Here is a 23864-nt window from a genome sequence, read left to right on the forward strand (position 1 = left end):
ACACACACACACACACACACACACACACACACTAATATAGTGGGGATAATAAGAGCCAGGGGTGGTGGCACATAATCCCAGTACTTGGGAAGCTGAGACAGAAGAGTCACAGGTTTGCTACCAGCCTCAGCTACTTAGTGAGGCCCTCTGCAATTTAGTGACACCTTGTTTCAAACTAAAGAATAAAAAAAAAAGGCTAGGGGGGTATAACTTAGGGGTAGAATGCCCCTGGGTTCAATCCTCAGCACCACAGACACACAAAAAATGAGGATAATAAAGCCGGGCTGTGGTAGGGCAGCTTATAATCTTAGTACTTTGGAGACTGAGTCAGGAGGATTGCAGGTTTGAGGGCAGTCTCAGCAAGTACTGAGACTCATGAACCTAGTGAGATCCTGTTTCAAAATAAATAAAAAACTATTGTAATAATAAAATAAAATAAATAAAACCCCTATTGGGCTGGGGGTGTAGCTCGGAGGTAAAATGCCCTGGATCGAATCCCCAGTGCCATACATAAAAAAGTGAGGATAATAAATACCTGATTAAGGATTGAATGCGATACCAGTAATAAAAAAAATTTAGAGCACTTAGCCGAACATGGGCATGTTTGTAATCTCAGTACTTGAGAGGCTCAGACAGGAGAATCTAAGGTTCATAGTGAACAGCAGTAATTTAGCAAGACACTTTACAAAGAAAAAACAGAAGGGCTGGGGGTATAGTTCAGTGGTGGAATACCTCTGGGTTCTACCAGTAGCTAGGTGTGGTGGGGCAGGCTTGTAATCTCAGTACTTGGGAGGCTGAGACAGGAGAATTGCAGGTTTGTGGCCAGCCTCAGTTACTTAATGAGGCCCTCTGCAGCTTAGTGAGACCCTGTTTCAAAATAAAGAATAAAAAGCAGGGCTGGGGGTGTCGCTTGGAGGTAAAATGCCCTGTATTCAATCCCCAGCCCCCCCCCCACACACACACCAAAAGAGCTGGGAGTGGTGACACACTCTTGTAATCTCAATACTTGGGAGGCTGAGACAGGAGGATCACAGGTTCGAAGTCACCCTCAGCAATTTAGTGAGGCTGTTAGCAACTTAACAAGACCCTTTGATGTATCTTGGAGATACACAAATGCCTCTGGGTTGAATTCCCAGTAAATACACATACACACATACTAAGTTTAGAGGGCCTCACTAAGTAGCTGAAGGTGGCCACGAACCTGGATCCTCCTGTCTCAGCCTTCCAAGTACTGGAATTACAAGCGTGCGCCCACCACGCCTGGCATGAAATTTTTTATATTAGGGGAGAAAGGAGGGGGTAGGTTCTGGGAAAAGCTGGACTCAGTTGCTAACAGGTGTGTGGGGTGGGGGCTGGCCGTGGTGGTCAAGGTTAGAAGGTCCCCCCTTGTGACATTTCTCTTGGTAATTGCTCCTTCGTTATCATGACGCAGCTGTGCTAGTGAGACCCACAGAGCCCCATGCACCCTCTGACTTATCATTATCTATGTATTAGATTTAATTTGCTTGGAAGAGCAGAGTAGATTAAGTCTCACAACTTTGCCGCTCTTTTTTGCCAGACAGGAGAGGTGGGAGTGACGGCTAATTCCATTGTGACAATTATATATATGTATGAAAACTCATTCCCCCATTCCCTTCTTCAGTTCTTAGTTCAACTGCATCAAGAGGTTATGGGTTGCCCCCAAACACAGTTGAATTGGCACAGGGAGTTTCAAACCCAATCTGTTTTCAGAGTCCAGATCCGAATTACTATTTGGGAAGTAGTCGACATAACCCAGTACTGAGTCCTGAGCTGGGCTTGCCCTTCCAGTGTTGGGAACAGGAAGAACATACATCCCCCTGGGCTGATAAGCAGGGAGGTGTCGCGCCCCTCTTCACCTTCCTCAGGAAGAGGAAGATGCTCATTTTCCCAGAGCACTGGTTTGGAAGTCTGGCGCCCGAGTCCAGTTCCTGCCCAGCGGCTTGTTGGGTGGGTCTTGGCGTCTGGGGCCTCCGTTTCTGCGGACCCCTAGCAGGTCCCCGGAGGCAGCGGGGCTGGGGCAGCGCGCACGCGATCCTCCGCAGGCGGAACCTTAGGGCCGCGGTTCCGAGGAGCGGCCGGCGCGGCCGGAGCGACGGACCGGCGGACCGAGGGGCGGGGCGGGAGGCGGAGGCGCCGCGTAGGCCCCCGAGGCCGGCGGCGGGGCTGGGTGCTCGAGCCCATGGCCGCCGCCTCCTCCCGCGATGTTCCCCTCCCGGAGGAAAGCGGCGCTGCTGCCCTGGGAGGACGGCAGGTGAGCTGCGGCGGCCAGGACGCGCCCCGCCCCGAGGAGCTTAGAAGCCCGAGGCCGTCGCCTGGTCATTTTCTCTGTCAAACTCCCTTTGTGAATTTCTGTGCATGTTCGTGCTAGTCGCTCTCTGCCTTCTGTGTCTTTTTGTGTGTTTTCCTTCACGGGTCTATCTCGTTCTTCCTTCGCTTAGGTCTCTGAGTCCCCTGATCTCTTGCAGTGGGTCCCTGTCTTTCCCTGGTCTGTGCGAGTTTTTACTCCTGTTTCTCTTTTCTCTGCCTTTCTATCGTATTTCTAAAGCCTCACAACCCATCCTCTCTCCTTCATGCCTCCCCATACTTTGCTACCAACCCAGAACACACCAGAAGGACGCTTCAGATAACATTACTCCTCGTGTAACAATTCGTTATTCGGAACGCCTCACATAGCAGTTCATTTCCTGTGCAGGTGCACTTGCATGGGATCTGCCCCGTGTGTTAGGTGTGAGTTTGGCCCGAACTTTAGCTAATAATGGTTCCCATTGAAGCAGAATGGGGGAAGTGAGTTCGCTGCCTAGGTTTGGAGACCTACAGTTCCATCTTAAGATGTGCCCTTCAAACTCTCCCCTCTCCCCAGAACACAGATTAGTGAATCTCCCCACAGTGAGTGATAAGTCATTCCTTTTATATCGCCTAGGGGCATTCTACCTCTGAGACCCACCCCCAGCCCTACTTAATTTTTTTAGTTTGAAACAAGTTCTCACTAGTCTTTATTTATTTTTTACTGTACTACACTCCCAGCCCTATTTTTTATTCTTTTATTTTGAAACAGGGTCTCACTGAGTTGCAAAGGGCCTCGCTAAGTAGCTGAGGCTGTCCTTGAACCTAGAGCCTCCCTGTCTCAGCCTCCCAAATGCTGGGATTACAAGCATGCGCCATCACACCTGGCTTCACTAATCTTGAACCTGCAATCCTTCTGTGTCAGCCTTCCAAGTACTGGGATTACAGGTGTGGGCCACCACACCTTACTCCATTTATGTCTTTTTAAGTTTTTGTTAGGTGCTATATGACTGGAATTTAATGGCCACAGTTCTTTTCATTAAAAGGTTTTCAAACTTGGTGATGAAATGAGAAGATAGGAATATAACAGAAGGCATGGTCTATGGAGTTAGGCCTGGGCAGGAAACCTGTTTAATAGCTAGATAAGCACAAACAGATCACTTACTTGTCCTGACCTCAGTCTTTTATCTCAGAAATGGGGTTCATAGTATCTATGTGCAGGTCTGTATGAGGATTAAAGGATACCATATGTGTAAAACCTTGGCACTGTGCCTTGCACAGAGGAGGCTCAGAGTCATCTTCCAGTTACCTTTGCACTTCTGAGGTACTATAGCTAGAGAAGCCAAGTATTCACATCTTGTACCACTAGTGTTTGTATGAGAGAAAAAAGGAAAGGGAATGAAGGAGCATTTCCATTTCCTTATTCCTTTCCATAACTGTTCCCCCTCAAAATTTACTGATGTCTATTCTGTGACTTTGATACAGGGCTACAGATGTCCGTGCAACAAATGAGGGTAGAGTAGTAATTTAGTGCTGCCTTTGGAGTTTGAAGTCACTTCTTATGAGCCTTGGGCAATGATTGATGAAGACAAAGCCTCATCTGGATTGCCCAAGAAAGTAAGATGGTTTGGGTTAGGGAGCAGCTGGGATTGCAGTTCTGGAGCTGAAGTCCGCTGGAACCCGGTGAGGTGACAAGAGCAGCTGTTCTCCATTTCCATTTCCATGAGGAATTGGGGTTTGGGGCTCAATTCATTTGCTCAGTGGTTTGGGTCCTTGGAACACAGGTGAGAGTGCCCATGGAGACATGATCCTGGTAGGAAGGGCAAGCTGGATTGAGGGAACAGCATGGGAAAGTGCATGGAATGCCTAATAAATGCCATGCCTCCTGGATAATGGTCACTGCTTCTTCCCCTAAAAGGAAGGATATTATCCCATGGCCATCTTTCCAGTCTCTACCCCATCCCCAGAAAGAGCTCAGAGTGCGAGAGAGAATCTATAGAGGTTCCAAACTTCCCAGGCCTCTTGCAAGACTCTGCCCTGCTCCTTCCCAGTGGAAACCACCACCACCACCACCACAGGACAGTGGGGGGTAAGTCAGAAGCCCTGTGAGGGTTCAGCTGCGTGTGAGACCTGATCCTGGCTTCTGGGCTGCTGGCTTCCTTACTGGCAGTTGTGTTTCTAGAGAAAGGTAGGCATTGGTCTGACTCTAGTGTAAGATTTAAAGCATGCCCACACTGCTTTAACCCTTCCGTTAACTCACTTAGCAAGCCTCCTGCTCTTTGGTGTGTATTAAGTCCACAGATATAAATCTGACATGGTCTGACATGCAGGGTCATGGCTCATTACAAGTAAGTGCTTTAAAGAGAGGAGTACCAGGTATGGGAACACAAAGGACCTGGTGAGATGGTGGGAAGCGATGCTGGCCATGACATTGGAGTCTGCCCCTGAAGGATAGGCAGGGACTTCTAGGCAGATCAAATAAGAAAGGGCATGTCAGGCACTGAGTGTGGTGGCGCATGCTTGTAATCCCAGCATTTGGGAGGCTGAGACAGGAGGATTATGGTTGGTGGACAGCCTTAGCCACTTAGGCTCTCTGCAACTCAGTAAGACCCTGTTTCAAAATAGAGAATAAAATATAGTGCTGGGGGTGTCGCTTGGAGGTAGAATGCCCTGGGTTCCATCACAAGTACCGCCAAAAAAAGGGGGGCATGTCAGAAACCTGGCACCGTGGTGCACGCCTGAAATTCCAGTGCTTGGGAGACTGAGACAGGAGGATCACAGGCTTAAGGCCAGCCCTCAGCAATTTAGCAAGATCCTGTTTTTTAAAAAAAAAAAAAAATAGGACTAAGGGTTTAGCTCAATGGTAGAATCCCCCTGGGTTTAATCCCAAGTACCACACACACACACACACACACACACACACACACACACACACAAAGGCATGTCAAGTAGAAGGTGCAGGCTGGGAGGGAGGGCCAGTGCAGAAAGAAATGTGGTGTGTGGAGAGCCCTGAGGTATCTAGGGTGAGAGGAAATTGTTGAGAGCAGCTGAAGATTGGGTCAAGTCACAGAGGGCTTTGATGGGGCTTCTGAGATTTGTCTTTTATCTGATAAACAGGAGTATCATCCATAAGATTGAAGGGTCTGAGCAGGAAAATCACGCAGGGACTTAGGAGGTAAAGTCTACAAGGCCTGCTTGTTAACTCCTCACTCTTAGAGGTTATAAAGTATATTCCTCTGTAGATTATTTTTGGGAGAGGGGGAAAGAGAAGATTATGAAGGAAGCTTTCTTCTTGGGTTTCTCAGTTCCTTTTCTAGTATCCCCAGGAACTTCCAGAGGGGGAACAAAGGGATAGAGTGAGTTCCACTTGTTTCTCCTTATTGCTAATCTAAAGGGAAGTCTCCCAGCATCACCTCCATGTCAGATATTGAGTTGTTGGTCCAGTTTCTGAAATGAACCTGTGTGCTCTACCCAGCCCTTGTGTTTCTTTCCCTCTTCTGTTTCTCCTCTCGTCTCACAGGCTCCCTCTGAGACTGAAGGTTTGAGAATCATGCAGTGAACTGCCACTGTCCATTTGGGCTTCATATTGCTTTGGGGGAAGATCTGACCTTCCCAGAGTAAATACTGGACTGGTTGCCTTAACCTGGAACTCATGCCAGGACACATCCCTGTCTTGGGATGTGTTTCTGATCAGCCCACGAAGTGGGACAAAGCCAAGGTTTCTGAGGGGTTGAATGAGCAGGGGAGCAGGTATGGAAGGCAGTGGGTTGCATCTTTCTAAGTAGGGCTCCTGTTCTTGACTCAGGACATTGAGCCACTGTCCTTGGAAGGGGCAAGTATGAGAGACAGGGACCCTGGTCCCTGCCCTCAAGTAATTCATAATCTCATCAGGATTCACTCACAAAAAGTAAGAGAGAATTGAGGAACTGGGACAGCTCTGTAATCTGGAGTGACCAGAGAGTGTCCCAGAGGTTGGGTGGCACAGACAAGGTCCTAGAAAGGTAAGTAGAATTCTGATGTATGGTAGTAGCATGAACACAAACATTAAAGTTCCTTCTTCACTAAACTACAGGCACTTGCGATAGACCAGTCATGTGTGCCCTATGCATGGGGAGGCCATTGATGGGGTCTTTCAGAGGGCCCAAGCTTGGTCCTACCCTTCTGATCCCATCCCTACTCTCGTCTCAGGTCCAGGTTGCTTCCCAGCGGCCTCCCCCGGAAATGCTCCGTCTTCCACCTCTTTGTTGCCTGTCTCTTATTGGGGTTCTTCTCCCTACTCTGGCTGCAGCTCAGCTGCTCTGGTGATGTGGCCCGGGCAGCCAGAGGGCAAGGGCAGGAGACCCCAGGTCCACCACGGGCCTGCCCCCCAGAAATCCCTCCTGAGCACTGGGAAGAAGATGCATCTTGGGGCCCCCACCGCCTGGCAGTCCTGGTTCCCTTTCGCGAACGCTTTGAGGAGCTCCTGATCTTTGTGCCTCATATGCACAGCTTCCTGAGCAGGAAGAAGATCCAGCACCACATCTATGTGCTCAATCAGGTGGATCATTTCAGGTAGGAGTCGCCTCCTTGTCTTCCCCTCCTGACTCAGCCTCCCCTCTCCAGTGCCCAGGCCTCTCAGGACCTGCTCCCATGCCTAAAGGGCTCAGGCCTGTGAGAGGCCACCAGGGGTAGAGGCCAAGGAGGGGGCTGCTCACTGGGTATGACAGGAATATCTGGGGAGGGCCTTGATCTTTCTGCTTTGGAAATATCACTTTGTTTTCTGTATGTGGAATAAATTACACCAAGACAAAGCTGAGCACGGTGGTGCATGCCTATAATCCAAGTACTTGGGAGGCTAAGACAGGAGGATCTCAGATTCAAGGCCAGCTCATGGTAACTTAGACCCTGTCTCAAAATAAAAAGAATCTGGAGTGTAGCTCAGAGGTAAAACACCCCTGGCTTGGCCATTGGAGCTGGTTTGGCCAGCATGGTAGGAAGAGGTAGAGACAAATGATGTAGAGAAAATGCAGACAAGAGTTGCTGGTGATCAGCCAAGGGGATTAGGGAAAGAGAGGGTCCCTTAGTTTCCCACAGACTAGTGTTAGGCTAAAATCCTTGTTCTTACCCCAAACTGGTCTCCTCCATGACCACCATCCAAGCATCTCACACTCCAACCCCTACCTCGTTTCCCTCTGACTTATTCTCACTGGAAAGTGGACTTCAGTGATTCCTGGGCTTCACCCAGTCCATGAGTCAGTGGGTCCTCTGGCCTCTTCACTACCCACCCTCCTTGACCTTACTTTTTGCTTACCCAACTCATGATTTACCTTTATTTTTTATTTTTATTTTTATTTTTTGCAGAACTGGGGATGGGACCCAGGGGCATTCGACCTCTGAGCTACACCCCAAGTCCTATTTTTTGTTTTTTGTGGTACTGGCCAGCTGGAGATGTAATGGAACCCAACTGAGGGTGGAACCCAGGGCCATTTTGCCTCTGAGTTATACTTCCACCCCTATATTTTTGTTTTTGCTTTTGTTTTTTGTGGTACTGGGGATGGAACCCATGGACATTCTACCTCTGAGCTACGCCCCAGCCCTATTTTTATTCCTTATTTTGAAACTGGGTCTCACTGAGTTGAAAAGGGCCTCACTAAGTAGCTGAGGCTGTCTGCGAACCGTGATCTTCCTGTCTCAGCCTCCTGAATGCTAGGATTTTAAGTGTGCGCCACCACGCCTGGCCATGGTCCACCTTTAAGTCACTTCCTGGCACCCATCTCTAGGTCCCTTGCCCCTAATCAGCAGCACGCATGGCCTTGTTGCTTGTCTCCTTGATGTTGAACCTTGACCAAAGAAGGTTCTTGGTCCTCATTGAAGCCTGTTTTCTTCCAATCCACAGCAGCCTTCCACTCCTCCTCACTCCTTCCTTGTCCTTGCTGATGACTTTGCTTCTGACTTGAGTTGGAAGAGAACTTTCCTCAGTCCACCTGGTCACTCACCGCTTAGCTTCCTTTCTGGGGCTGACTCTCCCACTGTGGCACTGGACTCCTCTCCCTCCCACTCAAAGATAGCACTACTCCAGCACTTGGCCCCCTTCCCTCCTGCATAATTGTTTTTTCCTCTCTCCAGTAGCATTCATATCAATGCATGCATGTGCGCACGCACACACACACACACACACACACACACACACACACACACACACACGTTCCCTCTAAAAATAAATGAGGGAGAAAAAAGACTCCTTTCAAGCCACATCCTCCACAGCAATCACCCTACTTCTTTGCTTCCCTTTGTAGTAAAACTCCTTTCTGTTCCTTCAGTGACCTCCCCTTTGTTAATGCCAAACCTTCCCCCTGTCAGCTGCTGGTGGCACTTCTTCATAGGCCTCTGCTTGAGTCCTGGGACAATACGCTGTGGTTCTCCTCTGTCCTCGCCAGCCAGCCTTGCTCATCTCCTTTGCCAGTTCTTCCTGATCTCTCCAGTGTCTCATCATCAGTTTCATGGGACTTGATGCTTGGGTATTCCCCCTTTTCTAGTTAGAGTCTCCCCCCAGGATCTCAACCAGGCTCGTAGCATTAAATCCCTACTGACTTCTGAGTCTGTCTTCCCTGCGTAGAATTTAAACCTTTACCCTGAACTCCAGACTCACATGTTCAGTCACCTGTGTGATCCCTCCATTTGCTGGTGTCAGGTTGCTTGAGCTTAGCATAATCACAGCTGAATTCCTAATTGCCCATCCCAGAACTGCTGCCCCTGGCCTCTTCCCCATTTCAGAAAATGGAAACTCCATGCTTCTAGTTGTTCAAACCAAAAAGCCTTGGAGTCATCCTCCTTACTCTTTGTCATAGCATCAGCTCACCAGCAAAATATAACCTGTCACTTCTCGTGGTCTTTGCTGTTCCTCCTCAGGCCAGGCCGCCATCCCCTCATGCCTCCCCTGCTGGTCTCCCTTCTTCCACCCCTGCTCCAGTACACCAACTGGAGCGATCCTGCTGAAACAAGCCAGCACCCTCCCCTCTCACACAGTGCCCATCCCCCAGGCCTCCCTGGCCACAGGCCTTGCACAGCCAACTCCATCACCCCTGGCTCATCTCCTTCACCCCCTGGCTCTACTGGCCACACTGGTATCTGCTCTTGCCTTGGGCCATGGCAGTGGCCCTCTCCTCTGCTTGGAGCCCTGGTTCCCCTGCTTCCTACAGCTCATTCTCTCAGGCCTTCAAGTTTCTACTCAAACGTGCCCTTTCACCTTTTCCCTCCCCAACAGCCTTGTCTGGAGAACAGCTGCCCTTGCCTTTTTGTTCCCCTCGCCCTGCTTGACTTTCCTCCACAGCCAGACCTCCATCTGTCTGTTACTTATTTACTCTTTTGTTTTCTCCTGCTGGATTGGCAGCTCCTTGAAACCTTGCTTTGTTTTCTCACTGCCATATCTTCCAGTGCAGTTTCTAGTAGTTCCCAGCACATAATAGATGCTCAGTAAACACTTATGCCATGACTGGAAGGAGCAGCCCCATGGGGTGAAGCCCATGGGCTGGGGCAACAGAGGCACCCCAGGGGTGGTATGTGTATGGAGAAGAGACTCATGCAGAGCTGGGGGCAGAGCCAGCCATGAGCAAGCTCACCGCCCCCCGCCTAGCTTCAACTGCCCTGCACAGGTTCAACCGGGCAGCACTCATCAATGTGGGCTTCCTGGAGAGCAGCAACAGCACGGACTATATTGCCATGCACGATGTGGATCTGCTCCCTCTCAACGAGGAGCTGGACTATGGCTTCCCTGAGGCTGGGCCCTTCCACGTGGCCTCCCCGGAGCTCCACCCTCTCTACCACTACAAGACCTACGTGGGTGGCATCCTGCTGCTCTCCAAGCAGCACTACCAGCTGGTGAGGCCTGCATTCCCAGCCCAGAATTCAGAAATTTACCCTGAACTCCATACTCACATCCTGTTCTTCTTAGAGCTGGGGTCCCCCCCAGCCAGCCCTGGGGAGAGACAGGTGGCAGGATGGAGCAGCTCTCCTGGGGCCCAGGACATGGGTTCTTGCCCAGGTCTAGCAGGGGACCCAGCAGCAGCAGCCAAAGCCATGAGAGAAGAACAGGAATGAGCAAGTCAGCTAGGCAGGACTCTGCTGCAACAACAGAAACCCCATGCCAGCTAGCTCCAGAAAACGGGGGGTGCGCTGTCCTCACAATTAGAAAGTAGGGCTGGGCAAGAGTCTGCCTTCATATATACCCTGCCCACCTCTCAGCCAGTGTCACCGGGATGCTATTTCTCTCCCCACCTCTCAGCTCAGCTTGACCTTTCCTGCATGAGACTATTTTCAGATACAATGATTTTGTTGAAGCTGCAACCTGCATCACTCTAAGCCCAAATCTGGTGGGAGATGGAGCCTCTCCTTTCCCAGTAGGCCAGACAGGAATCCCCGAATTAAACCACACTGACTCTTGATTGGTCTGTCCCTGAGTCAGTCACTGTGGTGGGGGGACAGGTGGGTGAGAAGAACCTAGTGGCTTAGGCCCAAGCTCCTTCTCTCCTCTTAAGCCAACCTTAGGTAAATGAAGCTCCCCAGCTAGGTGCAAAAATAGATGTACTCTCAGAGCCCAACTGTGCCCAACAGAAAGGGACCAGGTTAGAGCCACTTCAGGACAAATGAGCACGAGGGTAAGGCAGAAGCCAGCTGGCACCTCTGCCCTTCAGCTCCCCACCCCTAGAATTCCCTTCTAACCAGCTGGGTATTTTAAAACTAATATTGCATGCCAGTTCAAGGCCCCATTAGAATGGGGAAAAGGACTGGGTTGAGTTGACCTGTCCTGTTCCCCAATACTACAAAGGTAGAGGGACCTGCAAGAACTTTGTTCATTTGGAACAGCCAGGGAGGGAGAGGAAGAAAGGGAAGACTGGCTTTTTGGGCTTAGGCTGGATTTTTCCAAGTGGTTGGAAACCAAAGTATACCCTGGGAAAAAGGGGCAGGTGACAGATGCTCTCTGTTTCTGTGTCAGTGCAACGGGATGTCCAACCGCTTCTGGGGCTGGGGCCGTGAAGACGACGAGTTCTATCGGCGCATCAAAGGAGCTGGGCTCCAGGTAAGGGTCCCTTCAGGGCCCTGCCACCTCTTCCACCATTTTGGCTGTCCTGAGGTTCCCTTTTCTTCCTGTAGAGAAGTTTCTGGAGTTTGGAGCTGGCCCCTGGTTCTTATCCCTGCCCTGCCCCTGACTTGCAGTGGTCATGTAACCAGTTCTTGGCCCTCTGGGTCTGTCTCGTCTGCAGGATGGGAGTGTGAGCCTTGTCTGTGGCCTCCTGGCAGACAGAAGAACCCTAGAGGAGCTAGTGGTGATGGCCAAGGCTCCAGGAGAGGTAGTCTGACACCCTACTTCCTTTGGTCTCTTTAGCTTTTCCGTCCCTCAAGAATAACAACTGGGTACAAGACATTTCGCCACCTGCATGACCCAGCCTGGAGGAAGAGGGACCAAAAGCGCATCGCGGCTCAAAAACAGGTGCTGACTGGCCTCATCAAGGACAGATAGGTGGAGATATGGGCAACCAACAGGCCTGAGCATTTCACCAAGTTCTCCTGGCCTCCCCCGTTTGGACCTTGTCAGTCATAGACATTCTGTTTGGGCACCATATCCTGTTATGCTTGCTGCCGTGGGCAGCCTGGGCACTGTGGGTCAGCTCAGACTTCAGAGTCTGTGCAGACTGAGGGTGGGAGAGGATTAGCTGAAGGTGCCAGAATCCCAGGCAGACCTATGGGCCAGGGACCCCAGCCCTCATACCACCTCTTGCCTCCGAGGCATGTTAGTCCAACAAAAACCCCTTGCTCTCTTGCTTACTAATGGAGTGCAGCCTTGGGCAAGAGACTTCACTTCTCTGAGCTTTGGGTTCCTCCTCTCCTACTGGGGAATCACGGGATTAGGACCTCCAGTGATGAGATCCTCGCTCCCATGATGCCCCGAGTCCATGCCCTTTCCTCTTTTCCTTCCCAGGAGCAATTCAAGGTGGACCGGGAAGGTGGCCTGAACACTGTGAAATACCGTGTGGATTCTCGTGTAGCCCTGTCTGTGGGCGGGGCCCCCTGCACTGTGCTCAACATCATGCTGGACTGTGACAAGGCTGCCACTCCCTGGTGCACATTCAGCTGACTTGGCTGGACAGTAAGGAGGCCCTTACCTACAGGCTCCACTGCACTAGGGCTCGGGACAAAGCCTTAGGCCTCGGCCCAACTCTGATAGGATGTGGAGTTGCCTGGAGAAACCGACAGTGGGCTGTGTGTTTGCAGCGGCTGTTTCCCAGAGGCAAGCTTGAGCCAGCGTGGGACACAGGTGGAGCCTGCTGCTGCTGGCAGCAGACAGCGGCCAGAGAGAGGCTGAGACCCCAACTGGGACTCTCCACCCTGCCCTCGTGCATGCCCTTTTCTGCTTGTGGGCAACGGGAGGGTCAAACAGGACAACCTCTACTCAGCCTCATTTTGTTTTTCCCCTCTGGACCATGTCGTGCAGAGATACAGTTTAGAAGCTATGCGGCTGAAATAGGTGGCAGTTGCAATCAGGAAGCGTAGAACTTTAGAAACCAGAGCACAAGCACTGCAGAAAGAGACAGCAGATACCAGCTTCCAGTGGCTTTCACCGCCCAGGAATGTGGGCCTGGTGCCACCAGATCTTCTGACTTTTCAAAAGAAACTAAAATGCTGGATTCTTAAGCAAAATCTTCTGATTTTTAAATGATAGCAGCTAAATGAAACCTTCGAAAAGTGTGGCAGGCCAAACAAAATGTGTTATGGCCCCCTGGTTTGTCACCTTTGTCTGAGGAAAGGGAAGGGGCAAGAGATGACATCTCAAGCCAGGCGCAATGGCAAACGCTTGTAATCCCAGTACTGAGGCAGGAGGATCACCAGTTCGAGGCCAGCCTCAGCTACTTAGCGAGACCCTGTTTCAAAATAAAGAATAAAGCCTGGCGTGGTGGTACACGTTTGTAATTCCAGCATTTGGGAGGCGGAGACCGGAGGATCACGGTTCATGGAGAGGCTCAGCTACTTAGCGAGGCCCTTCGCAACACAGTGAGACCCTGTTTCAAAAATAAAAAAGACTAAAAACTAGGGCTGGGGGTGTAGGTCGGAGGTTCAATGTCCCTGGGTTCCATCCCCAGTTCTGCAAATAATAATAATAATAATAATAATAATAATAATAATAATAATAAATAAAGTGTGCTGGGAGCTGGGCTTTGTGGCACATGCTTATAATCCCAACATTTGGGAGACTGAGACAGGAGGATCAAGGTTCACGGATAGCCTCAGCTACTTAGTGAGGCCCTTTGCAACTTAGTGAGAACCTGTTTCAAAATAAAATAATAAAAAATAGGGCAGGGGGGTAGCTTGGAGGCAGAATACCCCAGGTTCAATTCCTAGTAGCACACACACACACACACACACAAAAGATGACATCTCACAGTTGTCAAGGAATCGCTGGCAAGGATTTGGGGTAGGGGTGGAATGGCAGGTCAGGTGGGAGGAGAAGCCAAAGGTACAAGGTTCCTGTATACCCCTCTTCCAATCCTCAGGGCTTCCAGGCAGCTCCCTGTGTCCCCATCTGGGCAGTCCAGCTGCTTTCAGGCGTTTTTTTTTTTTGTTTGTTTGTTTTTTCAGTACTGGGGATGGAACCCAGGGACATTCTACCTTTGAGCTACACACCTAACCCTATTTTTTAATTCTTTATTTTGAAACAGTGTCTCACTGAGTTGCAAAGGGCTCCACTAAGTAGCTGAGGCTGTCTGCAAACCACAATTCCCTCCCCACCACCCCATGTCTCAGCCTCTCAAATGCTGGGATTACAAGCGTGATCCACAATGCTCGACTCTTCAGGCTCCATCTGATTGGGCTCTGACTCTGGAGGACAGCTTCATCCTTCCTGGCTGCAGGAAGGAGAGCAATTGAAGAAATTGGTCCACAGAAGGGAACTTGGGATAGAACAAGCCAGTGATTTCTGAGTTGAGGCTTGAAGGAGGAGGACTGTTTTTTTTGTTTTTTTTTTTTTTTTGGTACTGGGGACTGAACCCAGGGCATTTTATCTCCAGCCTATGCCCTCAGCCCTTTTTGTTTTGAAATAAGGTCTTTCTAAGTTGCTAAGGCTGACCTTGAACCTAAGAGGTTCAGCCTCCTGTCTCAGCCTCCCGAATACTGGGATTACAGGTGTGCACCACCACATCCAACTGGGAAGATCATGTTCCTGAGGTAGGGGGAAAAGATAAGGAAAAGTAGGAGAGTGCCTGGAATGTTCCCGCAGCATGGGGGGGGGGGGTTTCCAGCAATCTCCAGATATCACTGCCAAGGACAGGAGTGGGATTGGACAGTGGTCTTAGAGGAAAGCCCAGGACCAAGAAGAAAATGAGAGATGAGGGGCTCTGTAAGGTAGGTGACTCCATAAAGGTATTTAAGCCAGAAGAGATTGTTTGGACCAATTAAGTTTGGTTTGTTTAACACTGGTATATCTGAAATGCTATCGAAAGAAGAAATTGAGGTCCCATAGCTGAGAAGGGTGGAATCAATATCTCTGGCCCAAAAACATTTATCTGAGGATGATCTCGGGGATGTGTGTGCAGTCTTGTAGTGTGTGCACTGTGCAAGCTCTATACAAGCTGAGAGATTTAAGCAGAGTAAAGCTTTAGGCTCTGGCATCTAACCCAGATTCAGTTTGACCCTTCGTTGATTCAAGTGATTCAACCTCACCCACCGTAGTAAGAAGCAAACAGGCCTTGAGTACAGACTGAGGCCAGTGGAGATGGGGATGGAGCGCTTCTGTATGCCCCAGTCTCCCGGCCACCCTGGCCCTCATCCTGGACTGGGAGTTGGTGAGAGTGGATATGCTACCAGAGCCCCCAGCTTTGCATTCACATAGCATGCAGGAGGAAGACCTCAAAAAGGGGATTCCTTCCTTCCCACCTGCACAGGAGAGTAGAATGAGCAGAAGCAAGGCCAAGAAGGGCCCTTCACTCTGTGGAGTCAGTCAGTATGAGCTGGGCACATCCCTAGCCTTGCACTCCCTCGTGGCTTCTCCCCCACCTCCCTCATTGTGCTCAGGCTGGGCCTGACTCAGCCCAGTTCTGCAGCCCCATCCCTCCCCCCTAGGCCTCCACCAGAGACAGAGCTGAGCCAGTATGGGCAGGGGGAGACGGCTCTGTCTTCCTCAAGCCTTGTTTGCCTCCTTTGTGGCGTGGAACTAGCTAGCATCCCTGCTTTGTTGGCAAGGCTCAGATAAAACACACCAGGGCATTAGGAGCACCTGGCTTGGTGCTCGGCCAATGTGGGTGTCACAATAACTATCAGCTGGGATTGGTGGCACACACCTGTAATCCCAATACTTGAGGGGCAGAGACGGGAGGATTGCCGGTTCAAGGCCAGCCTGAGCAACTTAGTGAGACCTTGTTTCAAAACAAGTAATAAAAAGAGCTGGAGTGTAGCTTAGGTAGAATGTTCCTGTGTTCAATCTTCAGTACCACAAATAATAGCTATCACTGTTGAGCATTCACCAAACATAAAATCCTTTACAATGCCTTATTTCACTGAGGTTCTTACTAAGAACTAGGTCCTTCTTATCAACCCTTTTTATGGATGAATCTGCCTCCAGAGCCAATTTCCTTTGCTTTCTGCTCTGAACAGAAGGTGCATGCTCAGGCATCCCCTGCAGACCTTCCTCCTCAGCCAGAGAGACCAACAGGGAAAGCTGCTGGAAGGGATGTATCCCACCTCTGGGAAGAAAGCAAGCCACGGAGGAGATGTGAAATGTCTGCCCATGACTCCTGTGCCTCTGGGAAGCTGGGAGTCCTTTGGGGCTGAGAACACTGATGGCACTTCAGTGGCACCAAGAGCATGGCATCTTGACTGAGGGCTATATGAAGGGCTTGGGGAAGGCTTGTTGGTGGAGTAAGCTTTGCCAATCAGAACGGAAAGGGCTTGCAGAGGGATCCCCACATACAAAGGAAGAGAGCATGTTAGGTTCCAGGACCTGGGAGTAATTCAGGGTATTCCTGACACCCTATACTGTGCAAGAGCTGGAAAGGCAGGCAGCAGAAGGAAAACTGGTGTGAATCATGAGATCTGTGAACACCACCCTAAGCAACCTGTACTTCATCTTAAGGGCGCAGAGTCTTCAATTGAGTTTTGGGGCAGGATTAGAGTCATGTTAAAGAAAGATCCTTTGGGGGCAGGATCCTAGGTGGTCTGTAGGATGAGATCTGAGGAAAGAGAGCCTGGTCCAAATGAGAATGAAGCAAGGATGAAGTAGTGAAGTGGAGGTGGGGAGGCCATTTCCTGAGCTCTCAGACTCTATGGGAGTTGTTGCTCCTCAGCCCTTCCCAGCCAGGATCAACTGAGTATCACTGGTCTTTTCACAGAGGTCCCATTCCCCTGCAGACTGTTTCCCAAAAGTACACAGCCTTTGTGCCTTCTTAGCCCTCCTTAGCTGACAAAGGCAGTCAGTTGTGGTGCCGTAGGCTTGTAATCCCAGTATTGGGGGGCTGACACAAGAGAACCACAGGTTTGAAGCCAGCCTCAGTACTCAGTGAGGCTTGCATCAATTTAGCAAGACCCTGCTTCCAAATAGGGTTAGGGTATAGCCCACAGGTAGAATACCTCTGGGTTCAATCCCCAGCACCACCAAAAAAAAAAAAAAAAAAGGAAAAGCAACTTCTGGTTTCAGCATCAACATGTACAGAGCTTGGAGGTCATTATTCGTCGAGCTTTCAGCAAGAGAAAAGCTCAACTGCTTACCTTGGGCCTGTCAGAGAAATGAGTTTTCAGGGCAAACTGTCACTCCAAAATCTGGAGAGACCAGCAAATTCGCTCAGCCGTGAGCTGCTTATCTACAGCAAAAGTTGCTGGAACCACAAACCAGTTGCAATAAACTGTAATTTTAACAAATTGATAGAGGTTGAATGTGGGCTCATGGTAAAGACCCAAGAAAGTCTTTCCTGTTTCTGGCAAGGAAACAGAGAAAGTAGGTATTTAAAAATATGCCCTCAGGCAGGCGTGGTGGTGCGCTTTAGTAATCCTAGGATTTGGGAGGCTGAGACAGGAGGATCGTGGTTTGCAGACAGCCTCAGCTATTTAGTGAGGCCCTTTGCAACTAAGTGAGACCCTGTTTCAAAATAAAGAATAAAAAAATAGGGGTGGGGGTATAGTTTGAAGGTAGAATGCCCCTGAGTTCCATCCCTGGTACCGCAAAAATAATAATAAGAATAAAAATTTGCCCTAAACTGGGCATGGTGGCACATACCTGTAATCTCAGTACTTGGGAGGCCAAGACAGGAGGTATGCAGATTCTTGTACCCAAAGAAAGGTTTGAGCCGCTGCCCCGCAGGGGGCGGGGCCGGAAGCTAGGAGGCGGAGCCCTGTGATTCCCAGAGGAGACCACGCCCCTCTATTTAAGGGAGCCTCTGCGACCTGAGAGGAGAAGCCGGATAGAGACAGAGAGGCGAGCTCTCCCCCACTACTCCCCGCGGGGGCTGGCGGTGGACTCTCCACGAATAAAGGCATGCATACTTATATCGGACTCCCGCGTGCATCTGTGCGCCGATGGAACCCGTGCGTGTATCTGTGCGCCAATGGGACCCGTCGGATTTTTATTTTTTAAATCCAAAGGTTCTTTAACATGAATCTAACCCTGCCCCAAACTCTCGTTTGAAAACTCTGCATCCTTAAAGTACAAATTGCTTAGTGTGGTGTTCATAGATCCTCGGCCACTTAGCAAGACCTGTTTCAAAATAAATAGGGCTGGGATGTAGTTGAGGGTAGAGTGCCTCATAACAGAAGCCTATCCTAGAGGGCGGTGGACCTATCAGAACCTTTCTCACCCAGGCAACAGGGCAAATTCTTTTCTACAGAGTTAGAGAACCTGGTAAGGGAGGGATCCTTCACTTGCTCACTTCCTAGGCTCTTATCCTCAGAATTGGTGATCTCGCTGCCATGAACAGACCAGAAAGCAAACTACAAACATTCTCTGCATTTCCTGGTGGTGGCCATGAGATTGCAGCTTGCCACACTCCTGCCACCCTGCCCTTGCTCAGTGGTGGGCCAGATGCTCCAGCACTTTACCACGACGCCCCCTCCTGCCCTCCGCTCCTCATCAGTTCAGGTGAGACTCCTTCGTTGGCAGGGCAGGCTGGAATGCTGCCACCTGGATCTGTCTCCCTCTCCCGCAGGGTGGACTTCCTCGCAATCTGACTGTTGTCTTTGCCTTTTCTGGTTGTTCCCTTCCTATTTCGGTTATTTCCCCTGATTAAATCCTTGAATGGTTAATCACATATTTAATCATGTTTTGGTGTCCAGTTCTCTGAGGACCTGGACTAACATACTGATTTCCTCCTTTAAAGAGACAGGTTTTGGGCATGGTGTCACACACCTGTAATTCCGAGACTTGAGAGGCTGAGAGAGAAGAATTGCAGGTTTGAGGACAGCCTGAGCAATTTAGCAAGACCCTATTTTGTTTTTTGTTTTGTTTTCAGTACTGGGATGGAACCCAGGGGCATTCTACTTCCGAGCTACACCCCAAGCCCTAATTTTTATTCTTTTTGAAACATGGTCTCACTGAGTTGCAGAGGGCCTCACTAAGTAGTAGCTGAGGCTGTCTGCAAACCACGATCCTCCTGTTTTATCCTCCCAAATGCTGGGATTACAAGCGTGCGCCACCACGCCCGGCTAAGACCTTGTTTCTAAACAAAAAATAAAAATGCTGTGAGTGTAGCCTGGAAGTACACTACCCTTGGGTTCAATCTTCATTTAGTATCTTCAATACTAAAAAGAAGAAAGAAAGAAAAAAGAGCAAGAGAGAGAAGGGAGCAAAGAAGAAAGCAAGACACATACACACATCCTTATACAAAAAGAGCACATGTTTTAGAGTTATGCCTGGATTGCAGTTTGAATTTCACCACTGACTGGATGTATCATCTTAACCAATTCATGACTTCTCTGAATTTCACTTTGACTGGAGCTTTTGGAGAGTAAATAACATATTAAAAGAGAAGTGCTACGCCGGGCGTGGTGGCGCACACTTGTAATCCCAGCACTGGGGAGGCTGAGACCGGAGGATCGCAGTTCATGGACAGCCTCAGCTACTTAATGAGGCCCTCTGCAACTCAGTGAGACCCTGTTTCAAAATAAAGAATAAAAAATAGGGCAGGGGGCGTAGCTCAGAGGTAGAATGACCCTGGGCTCCATCCCCATTACCACTCCCCAAAAACAGAAATAAGAAATGTAGCACAGAGAAAGTACAGGATTAAAAATATGAAAGAGAAAGACCCAGGTGTGGTGGCCCACACTTGTAATCTCAGTACTTGGGAGGCTGAGACAGGAGGATGTGGTTCTTGGACAGCTGCAGCTACATAGTGAGGCCCTTTGCAACTCAATGAGACCCTGTTTCAAAATAAAGAATAAAAAATAGGGCTGAGGGTGTAGCTCAGATGTAGAATGCTCTGGTTTCCATTCCCAGTACTGCAAAGTATATAATAAATAAATAAATAGTGCTAATTGTAGGGGGGATAGGGATTAAACCCAGAGGTGTTTTACATCTAAGCTACACCCCCAGTCCTATTTTTCTTTTTTCTTTTGTGGGTCTGGGGATGAAACCCAAGGGCATTCAACCTCCGAGCTACAGCCCCTGCCCCATTTTTCTTTTCTTTTTTTTTTTTTTTTTGCGGGTCTGGGGATGGAACCCAGGGGCATTTGACCTCTGAGCTACACCCCCTGCCCTATTTTTTATTCTTTATTTTGAAAAAGGGTCTCACTAAGTTGCGGAGGGCCTAAGTAGCTGAGGCCATCCACGAACCGCAGTCTTCCAGTCTCAGCCTCCCAAATGCTGGGATTACAAGCGTGTGCCACCACACCCGGCTTATTCTTTATTTTTTGAAAAAATATCTCACTAAATCATGGTGGGCCTCACTAAGTAGCTGAGGCTGTCCGTGAACCGCGATCCTCTGGTCTCAGCCTCCCAAACACTGGGATTACAAGCATGCATCACCACGCCCGGCCTATTTTATTTTGAAATAGGATCTTACTAAATTACTGAGGGTCTCACTAAATTACTGAGGCTGGCCTCGAACCTGTGATCCTCCTGTCTTGGCTTCCCAAGTACTGGAATTACAGGTATGTATCACCATGCTCAGCAAGTGCTTTTTTGAATGCCGTTTGTCCCCAAGTGTTTGTGTATTGGAATCTTGGTCTCAGTGTGGTGATATTAAGAGGTGATGGGACATTTAAGAGCTGGGAAAGTCATTAGATTATTGAGGGTGCAGCGCTCAGAAAGAATTGAATAGTGTATGGAGGATCCTGGGTAGTTCCTGTGGCCCCTGTCCAATTCTGGCTTTGTCTTGTAATCTCTCTCTCTTGCCTTGAGCTCCTGCCAGAATACCATCGCCATGAGGCAGTGTAGCCAGGATCATTTTGCCAGTGCCATGCTGTTTGCGTTTTCAGACTCCACAACTGTGAGCTAAATAAACCTCTTCTTTATAAGTACATAGCTTTAGGAATTTTGTTACAGTAACAGAATACTGATTAATACAATAAGAAATGTAAGATCCAAAAAAGTCAATAGTTTAGGTAATAGTATTGAACCATTGTCAATTTCATAGTTTTGACAAATGCACCATTGTTATGTGAGATATTAACCTGAGGGGAAGATGGGTAAAGAGTACAAAGGAACTTTTTATTTTATTTTACTTTTTTTTTTTTTTTGGTGGTACTGGGGATTGAACCCAGGTCCTCACACATGCCAGGCAAGTGCTCAGCCACTGAACTATACACTCAGTCCTTTAAAATTCATTTTGAGACAGGGTCTCACCAATTGCCCAGAATGCCCTTGAACTTGAAACTCTCCTCAGCCTTCCCAGTAGCTGGAATTACCAGTGTGCGCCACCATACCCAGCTTATAGCACATTTATTTATTTTATTTTATTATTATTATTTTTGGTGGTACTGGGATTCCTGGAAGCCCTTCTACCTCTGGGCTACACTCCCAGACCCATTTTTACATTTTTATTTGGAAACAGGGTCTCCTAAGCCAGCGCACGCAGCTGGCCTCGAACCTGCACGATCCTCCTGTCTCTGCCTCCCAAGCGCGGGGATTACAAGCATGCGCCACCATGCCCAGCCCTATAGCACATTTATATAATAACTTTGCAATATAATTGTAACAAGATACTCCCAAAAGAAATATTTCTTAAAGATTAGTTACATATGGGCAGTATAATAGGTGCTCAATAAGTGATAGAATCCTACCTTTCCCTTCAGGATGCGAGAATTAAATGCCTTTTATTACATCCATGTGAGCCATGCCCCCTCAACCACAAGTAAGGTTTAGTTGTGGACTTCCCAGGCTGTGGTACCAAATTAGAAAGAAGTACTGTTTTAATGAATGGGAAGTATAATTTTGATCTTGTTTGATAGCTTGGTATTGGGTATTCATTGAAAAAAAAAAAAGAGTCTGGGAGGCACATACAAGAGACAGAGCAGACTGGCTCTTTTTGCCCTACTGGAGATGGAACCTAGAGGAACTGAGCTACACCCCAGCCTTATTTTTTAGTCTTTTTTATTTTATTTATTTATTCTTTTTGCGGTACTGGGGATGGAACCCAGAGGCTTTCTACCTCCAAACTATAACCCCAGCCTTATTTTTTTATTCTTTATTTTGAAACCGGGTCTCACTGAGTTGCAAAGGTTCTCACTAAGTAGTTGAGGCTATCCTTGAAACAGGATCCTCCTGTCTCAGCCTCCCAAATGCTGGGATTACAAAGTGTGCACCACCACGCCTGGCTTAGTCTTTTTATTTTTTGAAACAGGGTCTTACCAAGTTGGAAGGCCTTGCTAAGTAGCTGAGGCTGTCCGAGAACCACGATCCTCCGGTCTCAGCCTCCCGAATGCTGGGATTACAAGTGTGCGCCACCATGCACAGCCAGACTGGCTCTTCTAACAGAACCCACTCCTAGCCATAGTGCTGGCACACTACTGCAGCCCCGGTACTTGAGAGGCTTAGACAGAAGAATCGTAAGTTTGAGGCTAGCCTCAACAAATTAGTGAGACCCTCTTCCAATAATAAAAATAAAAGGGGCTGGACATGGTAGCACACTCCTGTAATTGCAGTAGTTGGGAAGCTGAGGGAGAAGAACCACAGCAGGTTCATGGCCAGCCTCAGCAACTTAGCAAGACTCTCCACAACTTAATGAGACCCATTTCAAAAATAAAATAGGAAGCCGGGCATGGTGGCGCACGCTTGTAATCCCTGAGCTTGGGAAGCTGAGACAGGAGGATCACATGGGTTCGAAACCAGCCTCAGCTACTTAGTGAGGCTCTCAGCAACTTAGTGAGACCCTGTTTCCAAATAAAATATAAAACAGGTCTGGGAGTACAGCCCGGAGGTAGAAAGCCTCTGGGTTCCACCCCCCCAAAATAAATAAATAAATAAAATAGGGCTGGGGATATAGCTCAGAGGTAAGACACCCCTGGATTCAATCTCTAGTACCACATGCACACACAAAATAAAAAATGAAAGCTGGGCACGATGGCTCATGCTTGTAATACTAGTACTTGGGAGGCTGAGACAGGAGGATCACAGGTTCGAAGCCAACCTCTGCAGCTTAGCGAGGCTCTCAGCAACTTAGTGAGACTCTGTTTCCAAATAAAATATAAAATAGGTCTGGAGGTATAGCCCAGAAGTAGAAGGTCACTGGGTTCCATCTCCAGTACCACAAAAAATAAAGAAATGAAAGAGGCTAGGGGTATAGCTCAGAGGTAGAACAAGGCTGGGTTCAAACCCCAATAACAACAACAACAACAACAACAACAACAACAACAACAACAGACCCACTCTGGAGATAAACCATGAATCCATGAATAGGTTAATCCATTCATAAAGGCTTTGCCTTTATGATTTAACCTATCACCTCTTAAGGTCCCACCTCTTAATATCCACACAAGGCCATTAAAATTTCAATATGAGTTTTGATGAGGAGGAAGCTGTTTGTCCTTAGTTACGGTCCCCCAGTGTCTCCTCCTTCATAGAGGGTCCCCCAACTATCCATTCTGAAAAAGTTTCTCAACACCACCACCTATTTCCCTCCCAATTATTACCACTAGCTGAAATCTTGATTCCCTCCCTTTCCCACTCCATCCAAAAGAATATTCCCTTGTGACACCCAAGCTCAGAATCTGGGTATCTGGGTATCTTTTTCTTCCTTTTTTTTCTGGTCTGGGGATGGAACTCAGGGGCATTCGACCTCCGAGCTACAGCCCCTACCCTATATTTTATTCTTTTTATTTTGAAACCGGGTCTCACTGAGTCGCAAAGGGCCTCACTAAGTAGCTGAGGCTGTTCGCAAACCGGGATCCTCCAGTCTCAGCCTCCCAAATGCTGGGATTACAAGCGTGAGCCACCACACCCAGCTGAATCCTGGTGTTTTTACCTCCAAGCTATACCCCCAGCTCTTTTAGATTTTTTTTTTTTTTTTTTTTGTGATACTAGGGTTCCTGGAAGTCTTTCTACCTCTGGGCTATACTCCTACGAGCTATACTCCCAGACCTATTTTATACTTTTTTTTTTAATGTGGAAACAG

At 48.7% G+C, this 23864-nt stretch overlaps 1 protein-coding gene across 1 annotated transcript; it reads left to right on the forward strand.

Annotated features, from left to right (window-relative positions):
* Positions 1-2222: 2222 nt before the first annotated feature.
* On the forward strand, positions 2223-12415 carry B4GALT7 (beta-1,4-galactosyltransferase 7; the record flags this gene model as incomplete). Its single annotated transcript, XM_080695949.1, has 6 exons — positions 2223-2272; positions 6493-6855; positions 9936-10161; positions 11276-11359; positions 11666-11770; positions 12260-12415. 6 exons carry the CDS (start codon positions 2223-2225, stop codon positions 12413-12415), a joined length of 984 nt encoding a protein of 327 aa, XP_080552075.1.
* Positions 12416-23864: the final 11449 nt, after the last annotated feature.

The sequence above is a fragment of the Muscardinus avellanarius genome (assembly GCF_963383645.1).
Source record: "Muscardinus avellanarius genome assembly, chromosome: 1".
Lineage (NCBI taxonomy): Eukaryota > Metazoa > Chordata > Mammalia > Rodentia > Gliridae > Muscardinus > Muscardinus avellanarius.